The sequence below is a fragment of the Sinohyriopsis cumingii genome, chromosome 13 (genome assembly GCF_028554795.1).
Source record: "Sinohyriopsis cumingii isolate HCF-2022 chromosome 13, ASM2855479v2, whole genome shotgun sequence".
In the NCBI taxonomy this organism is placed as follows: Eukaryota; Metazoa; Mollusca; class Bivalvia; order Unionida; family Unionidae; genus Sinohyriopsis; species Sinohyriopsis cumingii.
This window is the reverse complement of record NC_142973.1, coordinates 21678484-21701147: the sequence shown is the minus strand read 5'-3', so window position 1 is coordinate 21701147 and position 22664 is coordinate 21678484. Positions and strand designations below refer to the sequence as shown.

General features: G+C 34.4%; 1 protein-coding gene across 1 annotated transcript in view; it reads left to right on the top strand.

Annotated features, from left to right (window-relative positions):
- The window catches only part of LOC149785040 (plastin-1-like), a 54849-nt gene that overhangs the window by 26944 nt on the left and 5241 nt on the right, over positions 1-22664 (top strand). Inside the window, exons 5-12 of the mRNA XM_089978746.1 lie at positions 642-849; positions 2959-3144; positions 4029-4103; positions 8294-8501; positions 11353-11529; positions 13240-13344; positions 14914-15026; positions 17271-17414. Of these exons, the coding sequence (XP_089834872.1) occupies positions 642-849; positions 2959-3144; positions 4029-4103; positions 8294-8501; positions 11353-11529; positions 13240-13344; positions 14914-15026; positions 17271-17414 (1216 nt within the window). The remainder of the gene's footprint in view (positions 1-641; positions 850-2958; positions 3145-4028; positions 4104-8293; positions 8502-11352; positions 11530-13239; positions 13345-14913; positions 15027-17270; positions 17415-22664) is intronic.

Genomic DNA, 22664 nt, shown 5'->3' with positions numbered 1-22664 from the left:
CTCTGATTTTGTCCATTTTACAAGGTTCTATCCTTTTTGTTTGTGTAAATTATACCTTTTTTTAAGGTGAATGACTCGAGTTGTATTCACTGGAATTTTCCCACTAGTATAATATTCCATGGAGATTCCACTTGGGCACAAAAATATTGCAGAGGAATTCCAGTGCAGTTCCAGTGGAATTTCACATTTCAGTGCTTTCCAGCAGAATTCAATTGGAAGACAAAAGAAAATAATGATGTCTACTTCTGCCTCAATAAATATGGTGTCAAGCTGACATGCAGTATGTGCACAGCAGTAGCTAATTAATGTCAGAGATGCTTTCAGCACTCAACAGTTTAAAGCAAGAAAATGGCTCTTGTTTCATGCGACAATCAGAAAGAGATTAATTAACAACTTTTTGTTCTTAATCCACATGATGTTCGGGTCTGAACCAAACACTAACTTAGACTACAGTTTACCTCAGATTAACAGCTGTCAGATTATTGATTTACAGAATAGAGATTAGCCCACCCATTTATTTTGTACCAGGGTGCCTGGTTGACCTCTATGTAGAAAAGCCAGGTCAAAATGCTGCTGATTTATTGAAGAACACCTGACCTTGAAAATTAGTGGTTTTTATGACGTCTTTTATTTAATTTTAGCAAGCTGATCAATGACTCCGTGCCAGACACAATAGATGAGCGAACCATCAACAAGACAAATCTAAACATCTACAGGGAACATGAAAACCATCAACTGGTGCTAAGTTCAGCACAGGCCATTGGGTGCAATGTCGTTAACATCCGACCTGATGAACTGGAGAAAGGAAAACCACATCTTGTACTTGGCTTGCTGTGGCAAATTATTAGGGTAGGTAGATAGGTGGTTAATAATACTGCTGTAGATTTAAACATACCAAGGATCAGGAGGAAAAGTGTCATGTTTCTTGTTTCATTGGAGGCTGTGTCATCACTGATGACTTTTTGCTTAATGTTTTGTTTGAAGATTTTGTATGAAAGTACATCCACAAGTGATTTAAAGTGTTGTACAGAAATGTTTGAAAGTAAAAGCCATGGTCTTGGAGGTAGATTGTTTGATTGGGGAAGTGCATATGCCATTGTCTCTGCACATTTTAAGCAATGACAGATTCAGTATGAAATAAGGAATGCATTAAAGTGTCATGAAAATTAATGACAGAATAAAGTGTCAGACATCTGGACAAACATTTCTCTTTTCTGTTAATTATGAAACAAAAGTATTGCTTTCAGCAGCAATTAGTGACTGCTTTGTCAGTGTTAAGATTCTGTGTTAGTCTTCTGTACCTTGATGTGGTTGGGATTCCTGTCTAATATGCTAAAGGTGGCATCAGTTCATTAAAAATTAAGATTCTGTATTAAATTTCATGAAAGTCGTATTTTTTCTGCATCATTTTTCTCCCACATATACATGCTTATACAAAAAGTTCATCTGCAAACTATACACTCATGTACAGGTACATAATTTGCCAGGAAATCAGGGTCTCTGCAGTTTGTTAGGAGTAATCAGTTGAACAAATAACATAGACCCTAATCTGCAGGTATGTTATTGTATTGCAGATCAGGATCTTTGTTGTTTGCAGTTTGAACGACTTGTAAATAAGTATATACAATACATATTGAATTCAGACTGGGTGTAATATTATGGAATGGTAGATTTTTCTGTCTCTCCTGCTTAAGTAGACAACTGCACCCTAATGACACATTTTTAGACCATTTATGAGGATGTACAATGTTGTTCACGTGCTTTCTTTCTGGTCATTGGAGCTCACGCTTGCAGACGGCAAGTTTATAATTTGATCTTCTGATTTTTAGCTTGCAGAATATTCTCCCTCATACTTCTGTCAAAACAATGATATCTTACTGGTCCGTGAAGTTTTGCATCTGATAGGCATTCTAAATATTTGAATGAGAACATGTTTTAATTTGTCTCTTACCTTATAATCATAATTTTATTAACTGGATTGCAAAGCAATTCCAGCTTACAGATGGATAATGTCTGTCCGTCTGTCTGTCAGGCAACAACACTGATGTTAGGACTCGCATTCAAGATATATTTTTGGACTCAAATGCTTATAAAGTTACATCACCTTGGTAATGTGTTTCATGAGTGGTATCGGTTGAGAATTGGGTCATTGGCCTAGATTTTTGGTTCACTGATTTGTGTTGCCTTTGCAGTTAATTCAGGTTCTATTGGTTACAATTTGCATTTAGCTTAGTATATTTCTGACACTGTTGCTTGTTAATTTTTTAAATTTGGGGATAAGAATTCATCATGAGGAGAAGTACTGCACACTTTAGTCATAACTCACTGTGACCAATGACCTGAATTACTATTGGCATTAGCTAGTTCTCAGACACTGTTGCTATCAGTCATACAACTAGGTATGTAAGTGTGTCATGACAAAATACTACACTAAATGAAAAATTGATCTCAGATTCACACTTCCAAGTTTCCTGCATTAGCCATTCTGCTTACCTTTTCTTCAGGCACTGTTGCCAGCATACTTATATAAGGTGGTATGTAGATGAACAGTACTGCATGCTTGAGTCAAAACTAGGACACTGGGACTTATTTCATACTCCAGTGTTTGGTTTAAACCTTTACATTTAATTCTATTTTGTTAGACTATGTGTGCAGTGTTTTTTAACTTGTTATGCAGAGGGCATATTAAGAAGTACTACACTATTTAGACAAAACTAAACCTTGCGATCTGGTTACTGTTGGTGCTTTCTTGTGTTCAGACATTATTTGTTAGTAATAACACTGGGCCAGAAATTGTGAGAAATGAAATATATTTTTGAAAGAATTACTCGGGTGTTTTGGAAGCAAGTGTTGGCCACAAAAGCCATGTGAAAAACGATTTTATATGATAAAATTGATGGACCATTTTAGTAATTGGTGAAAATAAGTGTCATATATCAGTTGACCTTTATATTACAGATAGGACTTTTGAATGACATCAACTTGGCCCAGCATCCAGGACTGGTATTGCTGCTGGAAGAAGGAGAGGAGATAGCAGATTTGATGAAACTCTCACCAGAACAAATCCTCATCCGATGGGTCAACTATCATCTTCGTAAAGCAGGTTGCGGAAGACAGATTGCCAACTTCTCATCAGATATTAAAGTATGTCTTGACTAAGTAGTGACTGTAGATTATGTGCTGGAACACTTTTATTGACCAGTCACTTTACAGCCACATTGGCTTCTTTGTGAAGTTTTTATGTTGTTTCCTGGTATCTGTTGTGTGTCATCCATTGTTACATCATGCATCTGTCATTAATTGCTATTTTCAAGTTCTCGACATTCATTAAACCATCATGGCATAACGGCTCTTCTTGTACAGAAAATACTGCTTCACCATCAAATCTGGTCTTGTTGATAAATATTTATGAGGCATTTTCAAGGTTTTATAATTGATTCTGATCAATAGTCGGCTATGTCCACTGTACTAAAAATGAGAGAATCCTTAACATGACTTAACAACAAGTATAACAAATTTTTGCCATATTTTATCAAAAGCATTCTGGCATATAAAGCTTTCAAATTTTCTACATACTGCCCATCAGAATTTGACCAAGTTTGATAGAAATCATTCATACCTAAAGAGCTTTCTGATTTGTACTGATAATGCCAGTCCACCATTAGAGTGCTAAAGTGAAGATGGAAGTTAGCAAGTTGATCTCCCTTTATGTGCACTGCGATAACAGTAGACCATGTGATAAAATATAGCAATTGTATGATAAGGAATATAGGTATTCCCCGTTGTTGTTTTACAGTTGAAAAGCACAATCATACACATGTATGAATGCTAGACAAATTTGTCTTGTTCTTTATATTATTTTCCAGGCAGGCTTCAGCTCAAACATTTTTACTTGTAGCTCGCTTGGCCATTAGATGTCAGTCGGGTGAGTGATCACAGGCCGACTTTGGACTCATAGTTTTCGATTGATTTTGAAAAAAATGTTATTGGTTTGAATTGATTTTCATACAGCTTTAATTTTATTTCAGGATTCCGAGGTTTACACATATTTGCTTCATCAAATTGCACCCAAAGAAAATGGCGTTACACTGGCGCCTCTTCAAGTGAGTATTAAATTGCAAAAATGCAGTAGTTCGTTACTGTTCACCGTGAGCTACACCATGAATCTTAGTTACTTGATTACGACCATTTGAGTTATAAACATTAGGAACCTTTACATATGTATAGGCCAGCTTGAATGCTTGATGATAATACCCCGATCTTCATAGATACTTTTGCAGATATTTAGATATTGACAGAAATTTACAGTGGTAAGGGGGGAAAAAATAACGGCTATGTGATGTAGTCTAGTCCCTTGACTTTTCCATGCTATTTGACACTTGAAGTTGAATGAACTGATGTAGAAGATACACTTGATTCATTGTAGTGCTGATTTTGGCAGACATTAATCTCCATTAGGGTCGGTGGTTCTTTCTGGGGTTTTCCCGGGTTCTTCCTGCACCATTATTACTGGCCACCATGTATAGCCTATCATGTGCTGAAAAATGGCTTTAAACCCTACAACAAGAACAACAACAACAATCTCCATTATAATCATTCTGCATTTGTTAATGAAGGACCATTATTAAACAGTCTTCATAGTGGTCTGAATCATATTTAAATGTCAGTAATGTTTCTTTTTGCAGTTTAATGTTGTAATAGCTGTAAATTAGCTGAATGTTTTAATTATTAATTAGCTGAGTATATTAATTAACATAATTTAATGTTGTAATAAGTATAAATTTGTTGAATGTTATAATTACTATAAATTGGCTGACTATAAATTAGCTGAATGCTGTATTAAGTGCAAAGTAACTGGATGCTCTAGTACATGTAAAGTAGCTGAATGCTGTAGTACGTGTAAAGTAGCTGCATGCTGTAGTACGTGTAAAGTAGCTGCATGCTGTAGTGTGTGTAAAGTAGCTGCATGCTGTAGTATGTGTAAAGTAGCTGAATGCTGTAGTATGTGTAAAGTAGCTGAATGCTGTAGTACGTGTAAAGTAGCTGAATGCTGTAGTAAGTGTAAAGTAGCTGAATGCTGTAGTAAGTGTAAAGTAGCTGAATGCTGTAGTATGTGTAAAGTAGCTAAATGCTGTAGTACATGTAAAGTAGCTGCATGCTGTAGTGTGTGTAAAGTAGCTGAATGCTGTAGTATGTGTAAAGTAGCTGAATGCTGTAGTATGTGTAAAGTAGCTGAATGCTGTAGTACGTGTAAAGTAGCTGAATGCTGTAGTAAGTGTAAAGTAGCTGAATGCTGTAGTAAGTGTAAAGTAGCTGAATGCTGTAGTATGTGTAAAGTAGCTAAATGCTGTAGTACGTGTAAAGTAGCTGCATGCTGTAGTACGTGTAAAGTAGCTGCATGCTGTAGTGTGTGTAAAGTAGCTGAATGCTGTAGTATGTGTAAAGTAGCTGAATGCTGTAGTAGGTGTAAAGTAGCTGAATGCTGTAGTACGTGTAAAGTAGCTGAATGCTGTAGTAGGTGTAAAGTAGCTGAATGCTGTAGTAAGTGTAAAGTAGCTGAATGCTGTAGTATGTGTAAAGTAGCTGAATGCTGTAGTACGTGTAAAGTAGCTGCATGCTGTAGTGTGTGTAAAGTAGCTGAATGCTGTAGTATGTGTAAAGTAGCTGAATGCTGTAGTATGTGTAAAGTAGCTGAATGCTGTAGTACATGTAAAGTAGCTGAATGCTGTAGTAAGTGTAAAGTAGCTGAATGCTGTAGTAAGTGTAAAGTAGCTGAATGCTGTAGTATGTGTAAAGTAGCTAAATGCTGTAGTACATGTAAAGTAGCTGCATGCTGTAGTACGTGTAAAGTAGCTGAATGCTGTAGTAAGTGAAGTAGCTGAATGCTTTAGTACGTGTAAAGTAGCTGAATGCTGTAGTATGTGTAAAGTAGCTGAATGCTGTAGTAAGTGTAACGTAGCTGAATGCTGTAGTATGTGTAAAGTAGCTGAATGCTGTAGTATGTGTAAAGTAGCTGCATGCTGTAGTACATGTAAAGTAGCAGCATGCTGTAGTACATGTAAAGTAGCTGAATGCTGTAGTATGTGTAAAGTAACTGCATGCTGTAGTACATGTAAAGTAGCTGCATGCTGTAGTACGTGTAAAGTAGCTGAATGCTGTAGTAAGTGTAAAGTAGCTAATGCTGTAGTAAGTGTAAAGTAGCTGAATGCTGTAGTACATGTAAAGTATCTGAATGTTGTAGTAAGTGTAAAGCAGCTGCATGCTGTAGTACATGTAAAGTAGCTGAATGCTGTAGTACATGTAAAGTAGCTGCATGCTGTAGTACGTGTAAAGTAGCTGAATGCTGTAGTAAGTGAAGTAGCTGAATGCTTTAGTACATGTAACGTAGCTGAATGCTGTAGTAAGTGTGAAGTAGCTGAATGCTGTAGTAAGTGTAAAGTAGCTGAATGCTGTAGTACGTGTAAAGTAGCTGAATGCTGTAGTAAGTGTAAAGTAGCTGAATGCTGTAGTACGTGTAAAGTAGCTGAATGCTGTAGTAAGTGTAAAGTAGCTGAATGCTGTAGTACGTGTAAAGTAGCTGAATGCTGTAGTAAGTGTAAAGTAGCTGAATTCTGTTGTAAGTGTGAAGTAGCTGATTGCTTTAGTACGTGTAAAGTAGCTGAGCGCTATAGTAAGTGTAAAGTAGCTGAATGCTGTAGTACGTGTGAAGTAGCTGAATGATGCAATAACTATAAATTAGCTAGAATGGTGTGTCTGTCACTAAAAGATGAATTGTCATCTGTTTTTCAATATTCAAGAAACTGTAATGCTGTTTTACACAAGAGTTTTGAGTTCATCAGTTTGGTTGTTTAGTTAGATCTCTTTATGTTTATAGTACTTACACACTGCATGTGGTTGATTGCGAAAGTAACTGAACATTGAACATTTCTTTGAATCAGTGTATTTTTGTATTTTCACTGGAGAAAGAATACTTGGTTTTCATGTGTACAAATTTGTTACATAAGTTACTTTTTTATTTAAACCTTTGCAGAAAAAATTTAATATTCAGTGAAAATCTATATTGTCAGTATAATTTGTTGTATAGATTACACAGAATAGTCAAGTTGTGCAGCTGTGTTTTGTAAATAGGGGATCCTTGTGAATGCTTATTTCAAATTAAACCTGTGAAACCAGTTGGTCTTTGGTGAATCTTTGCAAGCAAAAGTTGGAAATTATTAATCTTGTTTAATTGGAACAATTGCAGACCACCAGTTTACTCAGCAGAACCACAAGTTAGTAAATTGGTTTTGAAGTATATTTTGATGTCTCAGTCATTTTGCCTTGGCATTGTCTAGCATATTGAGATGTTTGTGATGTCAAAACTGGTTTTTGAACAAGTTTGACTGGATGCAAATGTTTGCTGGTACATGAAGAAAGAAATTGAGCCTGAGTGTTCATTGTTTCCCAAGTGCTTCAGCAAACATTTGAACATGGCAAACGTTCTTACATGATCAGTTGTTTAGTGCATATTTAGATTTATTTGCACAGAGAAACAATACAACTATACTTAAAGAGCAGGTGCATTTCTGACATTTTTCTATGGCCAGCATGAAAAAGAATCGCTCTGTCCGACTAGGTAAAAAGTGGCCTGATGGATAAGAATTGATATTTAAATTAGTCAGTATGACAAAAAAGACCTGTGTCAAGTCATTGAGTCACACCAGGTAAAAAGTGGCCTGATGGATAAGAATTGATCTTTACATTAGTCAGTATGACAAAAAAGACCTGTGTCAAATCATTGAGTCACACCAGGTAAAAAGTGGCCTGATGGATAAGAATTGATATTTACATTAGTCAGTATGACAAAAAAAGACCTGTGTCAAGTCATTGAGTCACACCAGGTAAAAAGTGGCCTGATTGATAAGAATTGATATTTACACTAGCCAAGATAACGAAAATCACCTGTGTCAAACCAGATAAGTATCCTGGTGTGTAAGAATTAAATTTACACTTTTCAATATAACAAAATTCACCTATGTCACACTAGGTAAAAGTGACCTGTCCCATATGAATTGATATTTACACTAGCTATAATAACAAAAGTCACCTGTGTCAAACCAGATAAGAGTGGCCTCGTCTGTAAATATTGATGTTTACGCGAGCCAGTAAATCACAAGTGTCACACCAGGTGAAAGTGGCCTGCTCTGTAATGGTTGTCATTTACATTGGCCAATATAAGAAAATTCAGAACAAGTTGAAGCATTGTCAAATTCATGATATTGTGTGATTAAATGGATGCATTGAATGCTTTCAGAATCATGACTTGGAGGGTAGGGCAGGAGAAATGCTGGACGAGGCAGACAAAATTGGGTGCAAATCGTTCGTCACACCCAAGGATGTTGTAAATGGAAATCCCAAACTTAATCTTGCCTTTGTTGCCAACTTGTTCAACACACACCCAGCTCTTGACAAAGTGGAGGATGTTGATACAGAACAATATGAAGAAACAAGAGAAGAAAAGAGTAAGAATTTTCACTCTCCATATAAAGTTGTAAATGGGAAAAATTTTCTGTTAAGTTTTCAAAAACTTCTTTTTTGAAAAATGTGTGTTTAATGTTCAAAACTTGTGACTGGATCACAATTCATTGCCATTTTAATCTGCAGGAATTTTCAACATTCAAACTCTAACCATTCATTTTTATAACTGAACAGAATAAAAAACTCTAGTAAAAAATACAACCCAAAATATCTATTAGATAGTTAGTTTAACATAGTAGCTTTGAAATTCAAAAAGAAAAAGAGGAATCATGGATACAAACATCCTGTTAGGTGTATGATTCTTACTTTGTGCTGATTAAAATGAGAGTACAGTGGAACCCTGCTATAACGCGATAGTTGGGGTCTAATTGGGTTGCGTTAATGCGGGTTTTTACAGTATTTCTTTTTTTTCCAGAGAACAGCTCATTGGCACATGTATTTGATGAATAGGGTATCAATACTGTTTAATATGGTACCATCGTGGCATGCAGTTGAGCCATAATGCATATAATTCCATTGAAAAATTGCAGACAGATTTACAGATTTACAGATTCAATAATTTTTCCCCAGATCTTTGTGTCTGAATTCGACGTCTAATATATAGCATGAACATAGTATTAACACCGTTTACTTGCCATCTGATATTGTACCGTCAAGGCTTGCAGTTAATCCATAATACATGTATTTCCCTTTCAAAATTTGCATACATATTTAAACTATTCAATAATTTTGTCACAGATCATTATATGTCTGAATTCAGTGGGAAAATTTAACAGCAAAATTAGGTTAAGAAACACTAAGCATGTGCACGGTTCATTAATTCCTAGGGTCTATGAACGGTGTCTGTACAAATTTCATACTGCTAACATTTTCTCACTTGCGTTTCTGTGTAAATTTATCCATTGCAAATTTCCAATAATTAAAGCTTGTACACCTATTCATTTGAATAACTACAGCAAGAATAATTAACAATCGACACATGCTTTCAGCGTGCATATAACTTACTTCAGATTTTGTGAATATCGAAAGAAACGTGAAAACTACTAATCATTGCGCAAAGTGCAGAGAACGACTTGCATTTGTGAACTTGCTTTTCCATAATAGGAAATTAATAACAAGTTCATAAGCAAACACATACCCATGTAAAATCCAAGAACTAAGTGCAGTAGGCCTGCAATGGTCACGAGTCACTTTTATATAAAAAAAATTAAGCTGAATGCATGTACAGTTTCATACCCTTTTAATTTGCAGCTAATAAAGTGGATTTATTTACTCGTCAGCTGATTGCGTCTAATAGCAAACATGCTGGCGGCTTTTGTTTTTTGATGTTTAATAAATTGTGAGAATCTTTTATCAACCACCGTATTGTCTGCTGCTTTGTTGTGTATGCAGCTAAAGAAGAAACACATGTTGGCTATTGTTTGAGCAATGATTATTTACAGAATTAATTGAAGACAATCACAAAGACGACTTACTGGCATTATTCATGGATCAGTAATAAGTAACATTTCTGATAGTGTTTATTTTGGCATAACACTTCAAGAACCTGGTGAAATTGTTAAATTTCAGAAGCTATGCCACCATCATATTATATTAAAATTCATACGCGAACTCTTCCCCAAAATGATAATAAACGTTTTACACACTATTTCTTGTACTTAAAAAAGAAATCCGGGAACAAGAAAAATACACGTACATGTATTTAAAATTTCAGGAACCATGCCATGATCATATTAGATTCAAATTCATATGCGATCTCTTCCCCAAAATGATAATAAATTTTTTGTACACTATTTTATGTACTTTGAACAAAAAGTATTTTTTCATGTGCAAATGAATATACAAAATTTTGGAAGCCATGCCACGACAGTGTTATATCCAAATTTGCATTATTGCGAGGTGCATTAAGGTTGCACTGTATATAAATTTTAGACTTTTAGCTCATTTTGAGGGTTTTATGCTTATTTCTTTCTCATTGTTGAATTACACGAAGTATGATGCTGTTGAGCATCAGACATTTTTACTTTTCAGCTATAAAATCTGAAATTTGTGCCCAGACAATTGTGTGAATACAAACTTTGGGCTTGGGTTTTGAAGCCCCCTGTTACTGGATGCAGCTGATGATTTTACATATCATTATTGATCTTTCCTATGCAAGTATTTGTTTTTTGTTTTGACCATTCCATTAACTGTAAATACACTAAACACCATTTGTCTATATAAACAGACTGGTCCAGTGGCCTAGTGGTTAAAGCATCCACCTCCGATGTGGGAGGTCATGGATTTGATCCCCGGTTGAGTCATACCAAAGACTTACAAAAATGGTACTAACAGCTGCCTCACTTGGTGCTCAGCATTAAGAGGTTAGTGTTAGGACTGGTCAGCCTGGATAATGTGACTGGATGGGACATCATGCTACATGTTTGCAACATGATGCCCCAGTTCTAGGCATCACTATAAACTGCCACACTGCAGACATTGTCGCGATATGACTGAAAAATTGTTAAAGCTACGTTAAAATCCAGTTAAAGAAAAGTCCAGATATATTTGAGTGCAGTGAAGTATTGTTTAATTTGCATAGGCCAAGAATTTCCAAATGCCAATTGCTCAAAATCTAAATCTATAGATGAAGCATTGTTTGTTGGTAGTTGCAGGCTAGTCTTCATTCCCATTATTTTGTTTTGATGTTAACATTATGAAAAAAAATGTTAAAATTATGAAAAATCAAGGAAGTTATGTGTTACATTCATTTTCTTAGAGTTATTCACATTCTTTTTTGTAAAAAAAAAAGTTTTATATTGATTCTCAGATTTTCTTTTCTTTTTTTGCTTTTAGCATACCGTAACTGGATGAACAGTATGGGAGTTAATCCAGTGGTTCACTATCTATACAGTGACCTTCAAGATGGTCTGGTCTTCTTCCAACTATTTGATATTATCAAAAAGGGCTCTGTTGATTGGAAGAGAGTAATTAGGATCTTTAATAAGATGAGGATCAATTTTGAGAAGTTAGGTAAGGGATAGTTTAAAAAAAATTTGAATTGACTCATTTTAGATTGGGAATGGGTTAGAAACTCTGTTATCAAGGTTTCTTGTTAAATCCCAACAGTGATCTTAGGATTAACATGTACCTGACCAAATAAAGAATTTGGTTCTCCTTACTGTCGGTCTTTACAAACATAATATGATGTTACATATAATTAATGTTCACATTAAGTTTATATTTGATAAATACATAAATGTGTGTTTTTTCCAGATTTATTTGTTGTGTGAAAGAGTTTGTGGAAAAGAACAATTTTTGATGTGCCATATGAACATAATTAAATTGTCAGGCATAGGGAAACTGTCATATGAGCTTATTATAAGGTCTGATATAATATTATCTTCACCATCTTTGGGTGGTGTATGGGTTTTTACCATTATCCTAACTTACATATTTCCTGAGGTATCAGTCAAGGAAATAACAATGTTAGGAGAGTGGTAAAATTCTGTCCACCCCATCAAAAAAAATGTAATGGATTTATTATCCCTTACAGCTGTTTTTTTTTCTTCCCTATCATAGCAGTATAAATAAAAACATTTCCTCTTCAGGATTGGAGATGAATCATTTTGCTATATTAATAAAGTGGATGATATTTTCTATAGTTACTTCCGATTGATGTAATATCGCTGTGACATCACAGAAAATATTTCTATTTGTTCAAGTTATGTGGAACATGTTCATAAATATTAAAATGGATCTAATAATCTAAAATTGATCTAATCAATTTTGCATTGAGGATCAATGAAGGCTGCCATTATATATATATATATATATATATATATATATATATATATATATATATATATATATATATATATATATATGTTCCATTGCCATTGATGCTGTTTGTACACTCCTTGAATAACACGGATTTAATTGACCCCATTCAAAATTCCATTCACACAGTGAGAACTACAATTACTATATCCTGTGCATTGGTCAATCACATGTAAAAATTTCACTAAGGTTTAATAAAGAGCTATACAAAGACTACTTTGTCACTGTTTGGTATGGACTATTTCCAGTACATGGCACAGCTCGTGCAATGCATGAATTGTATTACATAAGGATTTTGCTATTGTAACATCAGTTGAAGCTGATTGATTTAAATAACATTAAGTACCTGGTTTAGGTGTATTGACCCATACTTAGTTCCAATAGTTTCTCTGTATTGGCCTTGCAAGTAGAGTAAGGCCCTACAGCTGGAGTAAGGTCTTACAATCAGAGTAAGGCCGCATAACTAAGTAAGGTCTTACAATCAGCGTAAGGCCAGTATATGACTGACCTTGCAGCTATAATAAGGCAAGTGTTTAAATACCCATTTCAGGGAATTGCAAATCGTACAGAAGTCAGCTTAGGAAACTTGCCTTGGAAAGTTTGAGCTTGTCCACATACTGTCTTAGATCCCTGACTAATTTCATAGCAACACAGTCTGACATGTTGGTTCTATAATCTAATGATGATATATCCAATAACTTCTATATTTATTATAATAAACAAACATTTGGGGAAATTTGTTGTGTGATAACTAGCAACTTATTTTTGTACTTGCAATAGAAATATGAAATTTTGAATAATATCATTGCTTGACTTACATAGGCTTTCATAAATGAGAAAGTATTGTACTTGTTTCATAACATTTCTACAGAATTTAAGGGTTTTCTACTTCTATTTTTGCAGAAAACTGTAACTATGCTGTTGAGATTGCAAGAGACAAAATGATGTTCTCTCTTGTGGGTATTGGAGGAAAAGACCTTCAGGATGGACAGCAGACAGCCACACTTGGTAAGGCTCCCCTTACCACTTTCTGTCTTTAACATACAGGCAAATTATTCCAATTAGCAAATGCAAGATTCGAAAGGATGAACAACCCTTCCCATTTTGAAAATGTTTGAACTGAGTAGTAAACTGCAAATCAGCCAGACTGTTTACTTTTAACGATGCTTACATCTTCTACCATCTTCTTGCACATTTCCTGCTAATTAAGCATATTATTTCTTAAAATTGCATCCATATGTAAGTTTATATTCTTTCACAGTCAGTGTTGATATGGCATCCCACTGTGGACATAACATTTACAGTTTTTTCAATTACCATAGTTTCTCTGACACTTTTATGTATAGTCTTGAAAATGTGGCATACACCTTTCCTTCTTTAGTGTTTATTGTGATAATTAAGAAATAAGTGGATCAGTTGAAGATCCTCCACTTTGAAGACCAGGGGGAATAATGTTTTACCCATGACATGACATCACTCTCAGCACCCAATTCCCAATCGCACACTTCTTTTTCTATCTATTGGTGTTATCCTCTGTCACAGTCAATATTATTCCATAATCTCTAACACATTCAGGCCCACCCCTCTAGTGGCTTAAGTGGTTAGAGCATCTGCCTTGGATGCAGGAGGTCATGGGTTTGAACCCAGGCTGAGTCATACCAAAGACTTATAAAAATGGTACTAACAGTTGCCTCACTAGGCGCTCATCATTAAGAAGTTAGTGTTAGAGCTGGTCAACCAGGTGTCAGGATAATGTGATTGGATGGCACACCATGCTGCATGTCTGCAGAATGATGCCCCATTGCTAGACACCACTAAAAACTGTCACACTGCAGAAATTGTTGCTATCTGACAGAAATATTTGTAAAGCTATGTTAAAAATCCGAAACACACACACATTCAGACTGAATGGAAGAGATGATTTTGGCTGCAACAAGGTAATCTGCAGCTGGTAGTTCAGTTAATGCATGTCCGGACTATGCTGACTCACATTTTTCTACAGTGGAATCTCTCTTGGGTTTTAACATGGCCAAACTTGCCTGAGTTTAAGCCACTATCTTTCCTCCATCACTGAAGCAGCTATCTTACATGACTAGGAATGTATGATAACACTAATTTCAACATCCAGAGCTACATATGCTATCCATGAATCCGAAATAAATGTCTTTCCAGGAGGTCTGGATTTGGAATTAAATGCAGTTTTTGTCTTTCCAGGAGGTCTGGATTTGTAATTAAATGCAGTTTTTGTCTTTCCAGGAAGTCTGGATTTAGAATTAAATGCAGTTTTTGTCTTTTTGGATTTGGAAGTAAAGGGTTAAGCAAGTATTCTAGGGAATAACTATAGAGAGTACTGGAACATTAAGTAATGTGAATTAACTTTCGAAGCAAGGTATCTAGGGGTAACTCAGATGACTCTTAACAATTCAGTTATCTTGCTAAATTACAAAATGTATGCTCCTTCAGATTGTTTGATTTATATTTATTGTAGTAAGTGGAATATATATTCAGCTAGAAGCAAGCAATACTTTTTCCAGTTTGTTTTCTTTAATATAAATTGCAGTTTTTGTTCTCCTTTAGCTCTTGTTTGGCAGTTGATGAGAGCCTACACATTAGCGATACTGACAGAGTTGGCTGGAGATGGCCAGCATACTATCAAAGAGAAAGACATTATTGAATGGGCAAATCAGAAGGTATTGTTGATATTTTAACAGTCAATTTTGAATATTGTATTATTTTACTTTTGGATATTTCATTTTTCTAATTAGCAGTACTAGTACTTTACAAATAATATTCGCAAGCACTTATTGACTACTTTTGAGATTTTAAGTGCATTAACAAAGTGTTTAAAGTGTACAAAATTGATTTCAAAATAGAAAGGTATAGTTTCATTGCATGCAAAATTCCTTTATTTTGATGTAGGTTTTTGTTTTTTAAAAACGATTTAAATTTTCATACTACATTTATTGAATTTAAAAACTGAAAAGACTAACTCTTTCAGTGTTATGCAAATTTTTTTGTAATTTGGAAAATTTGAGAGATTTAAGACATAAATTTTGTCTTTGTATTGACACAGTATATTGAATATGCAGTGTTGCTAATTGTATATCCTTACTGTTAAGTCCAACTGCAAATTGCATGGACCCGGATCAGCCATCACATAATACACTATTAGACAGCAGATCAGTGTCTATGTTTTAAAGTTGGATTGCATTCTTGCAATTTGTAGTAACTGTAGTTTTTAAGCATAGTACCTTTGTTTCTAAACAATATATTTTGCAACATTTTTCTGTTATAAAATTTTTCATTACAGAGTGTATATGGAATTGTGCATTATTTATAATATTTATTATTAGTGATTGTCTCCTTTTCTACCCTTAAGTGTTGTTTAAATTCAAATTTTGTTTTATTAATTTATCAAATGCATACATATTAAGCTTTCAGAGGTGAATATTCTTCAAAAACTACTGCTAGTATATGTTGCTTCCAAACTCAGAGCAGTATTCTCATCTTAATTCAGGCTTATGTTGCAACACTGCCTTGCCATCCATGTCTCTTAAAAGTTGGCTTATTTGGCCCATAATGTTGTAATGTCGGAGAGATTTTGCCGCACATACATTATGATTAGACAGGGTTATGTTGCAACACTGCCATGCCATCCATGTCTCTTAAAAGTTGGCTATTTGGCCCATAATGTTGTAATGTCGGAGAGATTTTGCCGCACATACATCATGATTAGACAGGGTTATGTTGCAACACTGCCTTGCTATCCATGTCTGTTAAAATTTGGCTATTTGGCCCATAATGTTGTAATGTTGGAGAGATTTTGCCACACATACATCATGATTAGACTTTGTTATGTTCCATAGCCATGCCCATCTCAATGTCAAGTTCATGGCAAAGGAGAATGTAATTCTGGGATTTTTATCCTATTTTGAGAATATATTTTAAACTTTGAATATATTTTAATGAAACTTGGCTGAATTAAATGTCGTGACCAGATGGTTTATTGTGTAGCATTGCCACAATCCCTGGGACAAGAGCATGGTCACATAGAAGGACTATGTTATTCCATGTCATGTAGCCTTCCTTGTCTAGAGTATAAAGTTAAACATGAGATTTTTTTAATTCATGGGATGTTAGTCAATTTATATATCATGATCTTACCAGAGCGATACCACCTGTCTCATGGTGAAAATCACAACAAGGAAAAAATTATATTTTTACGGTTGCAGCAATACATAATTTAAAATCTTGGCCATTTTTCATTTCTTGGCTGTCAATTTTGAACCTTGCCAGATATTTTTATGAACTTTATCAAGGTCCACACCTTATCATACAGAAGTTGAGTCCCATGTCAACAATCAAGTTCATTAGCGAGAACAAATTTACGAGATTGGCCATTTGTGATACTTTTGTTATCAGTGAGATTTACTTGTTTAAATTGTGCCCATTTATTTAGAGTGGTCCTCTCTTGAGAAGTGTATTTTTTAAGAGAGGTAATCCTTGAGAAGAAGCCTCCTTTCCTGACCTTAGAATTTTATATTTTACCATTTTGTCCCTGTCATGTGTGACCACCACATTTGAAAGACCATATTTTCATTGCAGATAAGGTGGCCTCATGAAAGAGGAAGACCATTGTTTCTGGTTTATCTCAAAGTCAAGACCTATAAAAATGTAGGAGCAGGATTAAAGATTACAAATGGATGCACTTGTTTAGCCATTTTTACTCCTTGTTTCCACGATAAATCTGGGAATAATAAAGAATGACCATGGTCTGTCATATTAAGACACATTATCCTTAGTTGTTGCCAGAGGGGAACTGTCGGTAGAAAATGTAGCATTACCAGTCTGTATTGACATGAAACATTTTGTAAATTTGAAGTCACTGCATTTCATGGTAAAGACTCTGAGTCAATCTGTTCATATGGTTTCAGTTGAAGATGGCAGGCAAGCAAACCGGTTTCCGTGACTTCAAGGATGCATCTTTGTCAGATGGGAAGGTCATCATAGATCTATTGGACAGCATTGTGCCAGGAAAGATAAACTTCAGTCTGGTGAAGGACTGTCAGAGTGATGAGGTATGCAGATAAATCCATTCAGCTGGATATTTAAGAATTTAGCTCACTGAGCAAGACTATCTTTTAGGGCAGATCACACTATTCATATCTACAGTTGCAGTTTTCCTAAAATGTTTTTTGTGAGTTATAGTTGGGTAGCTCATTGAAACGCATTGAAAATATTTGTCTTTGATTTCCTTTTCAAAATGATGTGTCACCATCCACTTAGTCAAGGATAATCTGAGAATATAATGGATCAAATAAATGAAACCAAAAAATGTGCTGGTCTGCTGGACAGTTATTTGCATCTAACAGTGAATGTTTCCATTTTATTTCAGTGACAGATTTGATATGTTCAAAATTAATTTTCTTCTGCAGATTTTGGAGTTGAAGAGAGATATAAAAAGCAGTATTTTAAAATCTACAATTTGAAATTTTCAAAAACCTTAAATATAGTGAGATGATGACTAGTTAAGTAAAATTAACGTAGAATTTTGAATGTCATTTGCTAGGTGCAAGAGTTATCTCCACTTAATGACATACATCATTACTGTTTTACACTGTGAAGCAGGAACTTGCAGGAGCATGAAAAAAAATGTCATATAATTACAAAGCATCAAATCCAAATGAATAAGTTTATGCCCTGAATGTCTAACATTCTGTTTATGGAAACAGTAGAAAAATGTCTCTGCAATCAATGCGACAAAGTAAAAGTTTCTTGTGTTGAAACATACAAATCATTGTTTTAATTCGTATCATTTCCTCCAAGATCATAAATAGGTAAGTGTGCAAATGTTTTTTTTCTTCTTACTTGCTTCATGGTACTCACAATCTTTTTATTTCATGCTAACTTTGTTTCTTTTACTAATCATTATCTGATAGGTGCATCAAATCATGAGTCTTACCCATCAGTTCCAAACATTTAAATTCATAAGAACTAGCTGCAACTTTCCTTTTTGTGCATTTAATCTTGAAATGTCGTTCTTGTATGTTAGATATTTAATTACAAAGTTATTTAATTACAAAGTTCTATTTTAATAAATTGAAGTTTGCAGAAGAGGTAACAACTGTCCAAGTTAATCTTCAGATTGAATGAGTGAAATATTTTTCTGTTTTCACATTACATTTTCACAGTAGCGTCTTGTTATTGACATGTATGTCATATCTGTCTCTCCTTGCAAATGGAGTATTTAGTTTTAAGAAGATGAAACTTTATTTGTCTGTGTGAGTAAAAGTAATAAATCCAGTTATAATAAGGATTTTAAAATCATGAGCTAGATGAAGGCAGAATACTGGTATAGTACACAATATTTAAAGATGAAATTTATGATAAAAAGTCAAATCTTGTTCTATTCTTTGGTTATTTTCATTGGAATGATAAAGGAAGAAAGGTAGAATATAAAAGAAAATAAACATGACATGGAAAGATAGAAATTGAGGATTTACAAAAGGAGGGAAGTGGTAGTTTTACCTGATAGGTGAAATTAGAATGCTATACCAATCTCATTCTCTCTCATACAGTATAGAGTGCCTCTTAAAGTAACATGGTGTGACTCTATTTAAGAGGAAAAACTGTTTTAAAACTTAATTCCGATTATAAACTGATAATAAAGAATGAAAAAAAAGTCAGGATCTTGGCAGTGAAATAATATTGCCAGAAAAGGATTATTTAGTTATATTTTAGAAAAATAATTTTCATCAAAAGAAATTTTTATTTTATTCTTGGTTTGGTCTTTTAAAATGGATTGGTAAATTAGAAAAGAAAGACTGTAAAAGAGAGGGAGAATGAAAATAACATGGAAAGTAACACAAGGTCAGGGATTTTGGAAGGAGACGTTGAAATTGAAATAGTCTTTCTCCCAAAGGACTTATGGTACCTAATTTATTGTACCACTCATTATGCACAACTAACTTCATGCAGTTCTGATTCATGTGGATCTATCATCTAGTTGGCTATGTCATTACTATTACTGTTGATCTATCATCTAGTTGGCTATGTCATTACTATTACTGTTGATCTATCATCTAGTTGGCTATGTCATTACTATTATTGTTCATCTATCATCTAGTTGGCTATGTCATTACTGTCACTGTTGATCTATCATCTAGTTGGCTATGTCATTACTATCACTGTTGATCTATCTAGTTGGCTATGTCATTACTATTACTGTTGATCTATCATCTAGTTGGCTATGTCATTACTATCACTGTTTGTCTATCATCTAGTTGGCTGTCATTACTATTACTGTTTATCTATCATCTAGTTGGCTATGCCATTACTATTACTGTTTATCTATCAGCTAGTTGGCTATGTCATTACTATCACTGTTCATCTATCATCTAGTTGGCTATGTCATTACTATTACTGTTGATCTATCATCTAGTTGGCTATGTCATTACTATCACTGTTGATCTATCATCTAGTTGGCTATGTCATTACTATTACTGTTGATCTATCATCTAGTTGGCTATGTCATTACTATCACTGTTTGTCTATCATCTTGTTGGCTATGTCATTACTATCACTGTTCATCTATCATTTAGTTGGCTAAATCATTAGTATTACTGTTCATCTATCATCTAATTGGCTATGTCATTACTATTACTGTTTATCTGTCATCTAGTTGGCTATGTCATTACTATCACTGTTCGTCTATCATCTAATTGGCTATGTGATTACTATCACTGTTCATCTATCATCTAGTTGGCTAAATCATTAGTATTACATTTTATCCATCATTTAGTTGGCTATGTCATTACTATTACTGTTCATCTATCATCTAATTGGCTAAATCATTACTATTACTGTTCATCTATCCATGATGTCAGATTGTAAGAAATAATATATAAAAACTGCACCTTGAAGGCCATGGCCATGTGTCCTTCAATACGTGACTTTATACTTGAGAAATGCAGTACCTAACCTTTTGGTCGGTGGAGTAGTAAGATAATTTTGTGCAGCATAATGTGCATAACAGTTTAGGAGACTTCTGTATCGTGACCACCCTAGGTGGTTTCCTGCCATCTGGGGCATGCCCTGCCCTCCTTGGAAACTACCCTGTCTCAAATCTGAGATTTAATACATGGCACATTGTAAAATTCAACATGTAGCAACGTTTAGCAGCTTGGTATCATAAAACTCAGTGGTTCACAAATATTGCAGTGGAGGGCATAAAAGTTACCTTTCTTGTATGCAGGGTGCCCTCTGAGGAAACTTGTCTGTGCCCAGATGTGCCACTGTGTCCTTAAAAGTTGTCTGAGAACAATATTGATAAAAAAAATGTGTCATATGTTTTAAAATGTTGCTTTGTCTCTTTTACGATAATAGTTTTCCCGACGTCGTTTTACATACATGGACAATTTATGTACAGGTACAGTTCAAATGAAGTTGAGGCATATTTTCAGCAAATGTCTGCCAGTGTTATTCACTTCTGATGTAAACCCATTTATTTGGCCCTTTTCAATCCATAGAGAACTGGAGTTATTTTATCATGTACAATATATACCTCTTATGGATTTATTGTGGTATCACTAATTTTCATAGGGTAACGATTTGAGTGGATTTCATTATTGTCCAAAACCTTGAATTTAAAGACCCAATGAAAAATTAGCTACATGTGATAAAGAAGTAAACACACTTCCACTCCCCAATCAGTTTTTACTGTGTTTCGTTCTTGGAGATTTAAAAAGCTATTTAATAATCGGTGTAATTTCTGTCATTTGGGAATGAAAATTAGATTTACATGCATTTATTTTATTTTAGCTCTTTTTTAAAAAAAAGGAATTATAATGCATCTAATATTGTTGCAGTGAACAGGTACAAATGATATCTGGAAGCTACAATTTCCATTCACTACCTGGAATCGATATATTGTGACAAAAGAATAGAACACTTATTCTATTCAACTAGATTTCTCATTCAAGTGAAACTGCTGTTGAAAATTTTAAATCATTGTGAAATTATGTCCTATTTTATTCATGCATGTTTAATCACAATGAAAATTATGACTTGTAGAATACTAGAAGTTTGAAGTAGAATTACTAATAAAATACTAGGTATTTACACTAATTACTGTCAGGTATTGGAGCTCAAACCTCACTTATTTCCTGTCAAAGCTACTGAATTGAAATCATGTTAATCATGTCTGCTGGCATGCACAAATGTTTATCAGGTAAACAATCCTGAATTGTTGAATTAAGCAAGTCCAGCATTGTCAAAGCCAAAGGTAATTGGGTCCAATCTTTCACATTTTTAGATGAGCTGCACTTATACCTGCATCATGAATTGGCTTGAATGATAAATTTAAATAAAGTCTAGTGGTTGAAATTCATTCATACACAAGGCAGGCTCAAACAAAGGAGTGACGCCATTGTTTTTCAATATATTTCTCTTGTTTGCATTTAGATGGGCTTAAAACACATCAAATATTGACACCGATTGCTAACTGCATTGTTAAAACACATATTGACACCGATTGCGAACTGCATTGTACAAGGGGCAGCTGGTCATGTATTTGGTTAATGTTTCAAATGATGACATTCTCAGAACCGAGGGGATCTAAGTTGAATTTTACCACTCTTAAGCCACTGTAATAACACCATGATGACCAGAGGTAATTCATGGTGCCATGCTATGGATGATGTTTAAGGAAGAGATCATGCACATGTACTTTAATCATTTGGTTTTGTGTTATTGGCTGAGTTGTCTCCCTTTCATGTTGAGTATAAGCGATTGATCTCGACATGTTTGATTTATTCTCATACAGGTGATAGTACTGTTTTAACCATTGAAGCAGCCACAGTTTGTTGTTTGCATGATTTTTTTTTCTTTTGTATTCTTTTTTTGTTTGTTGGTATATGTAGAGGTTAAGTGATGAAATTAAATATCTGTAAATGTAACAAGCAAAACAATGAATTTAGGTGGCCTCAAAAATGTCTTTATTTCAAAACCATGAAGATAGAGACCCATGCTATTAATATGATGTTATAGTGTAATGTTGGCACAGGTGCAGGCTTCTAAATGTTGAGCCTGATGCACACATACTGTAATACAAATGTCAACTTGTATGACTTACAAAGAGTTATCATTCTCATTAGATGTATATGTTTTCAGTATTGAAATTTTATATAATCCATAAGTGTACCAGAACAAGGGGATTATTTGTAAAATATGCAACTTTGAAAACTGGTATATATCCACAGAAATAGATTACATATTTATTAGGCATTAACTGACAAATAGACAACTTACAGTCAGATAAGTACGTGGGT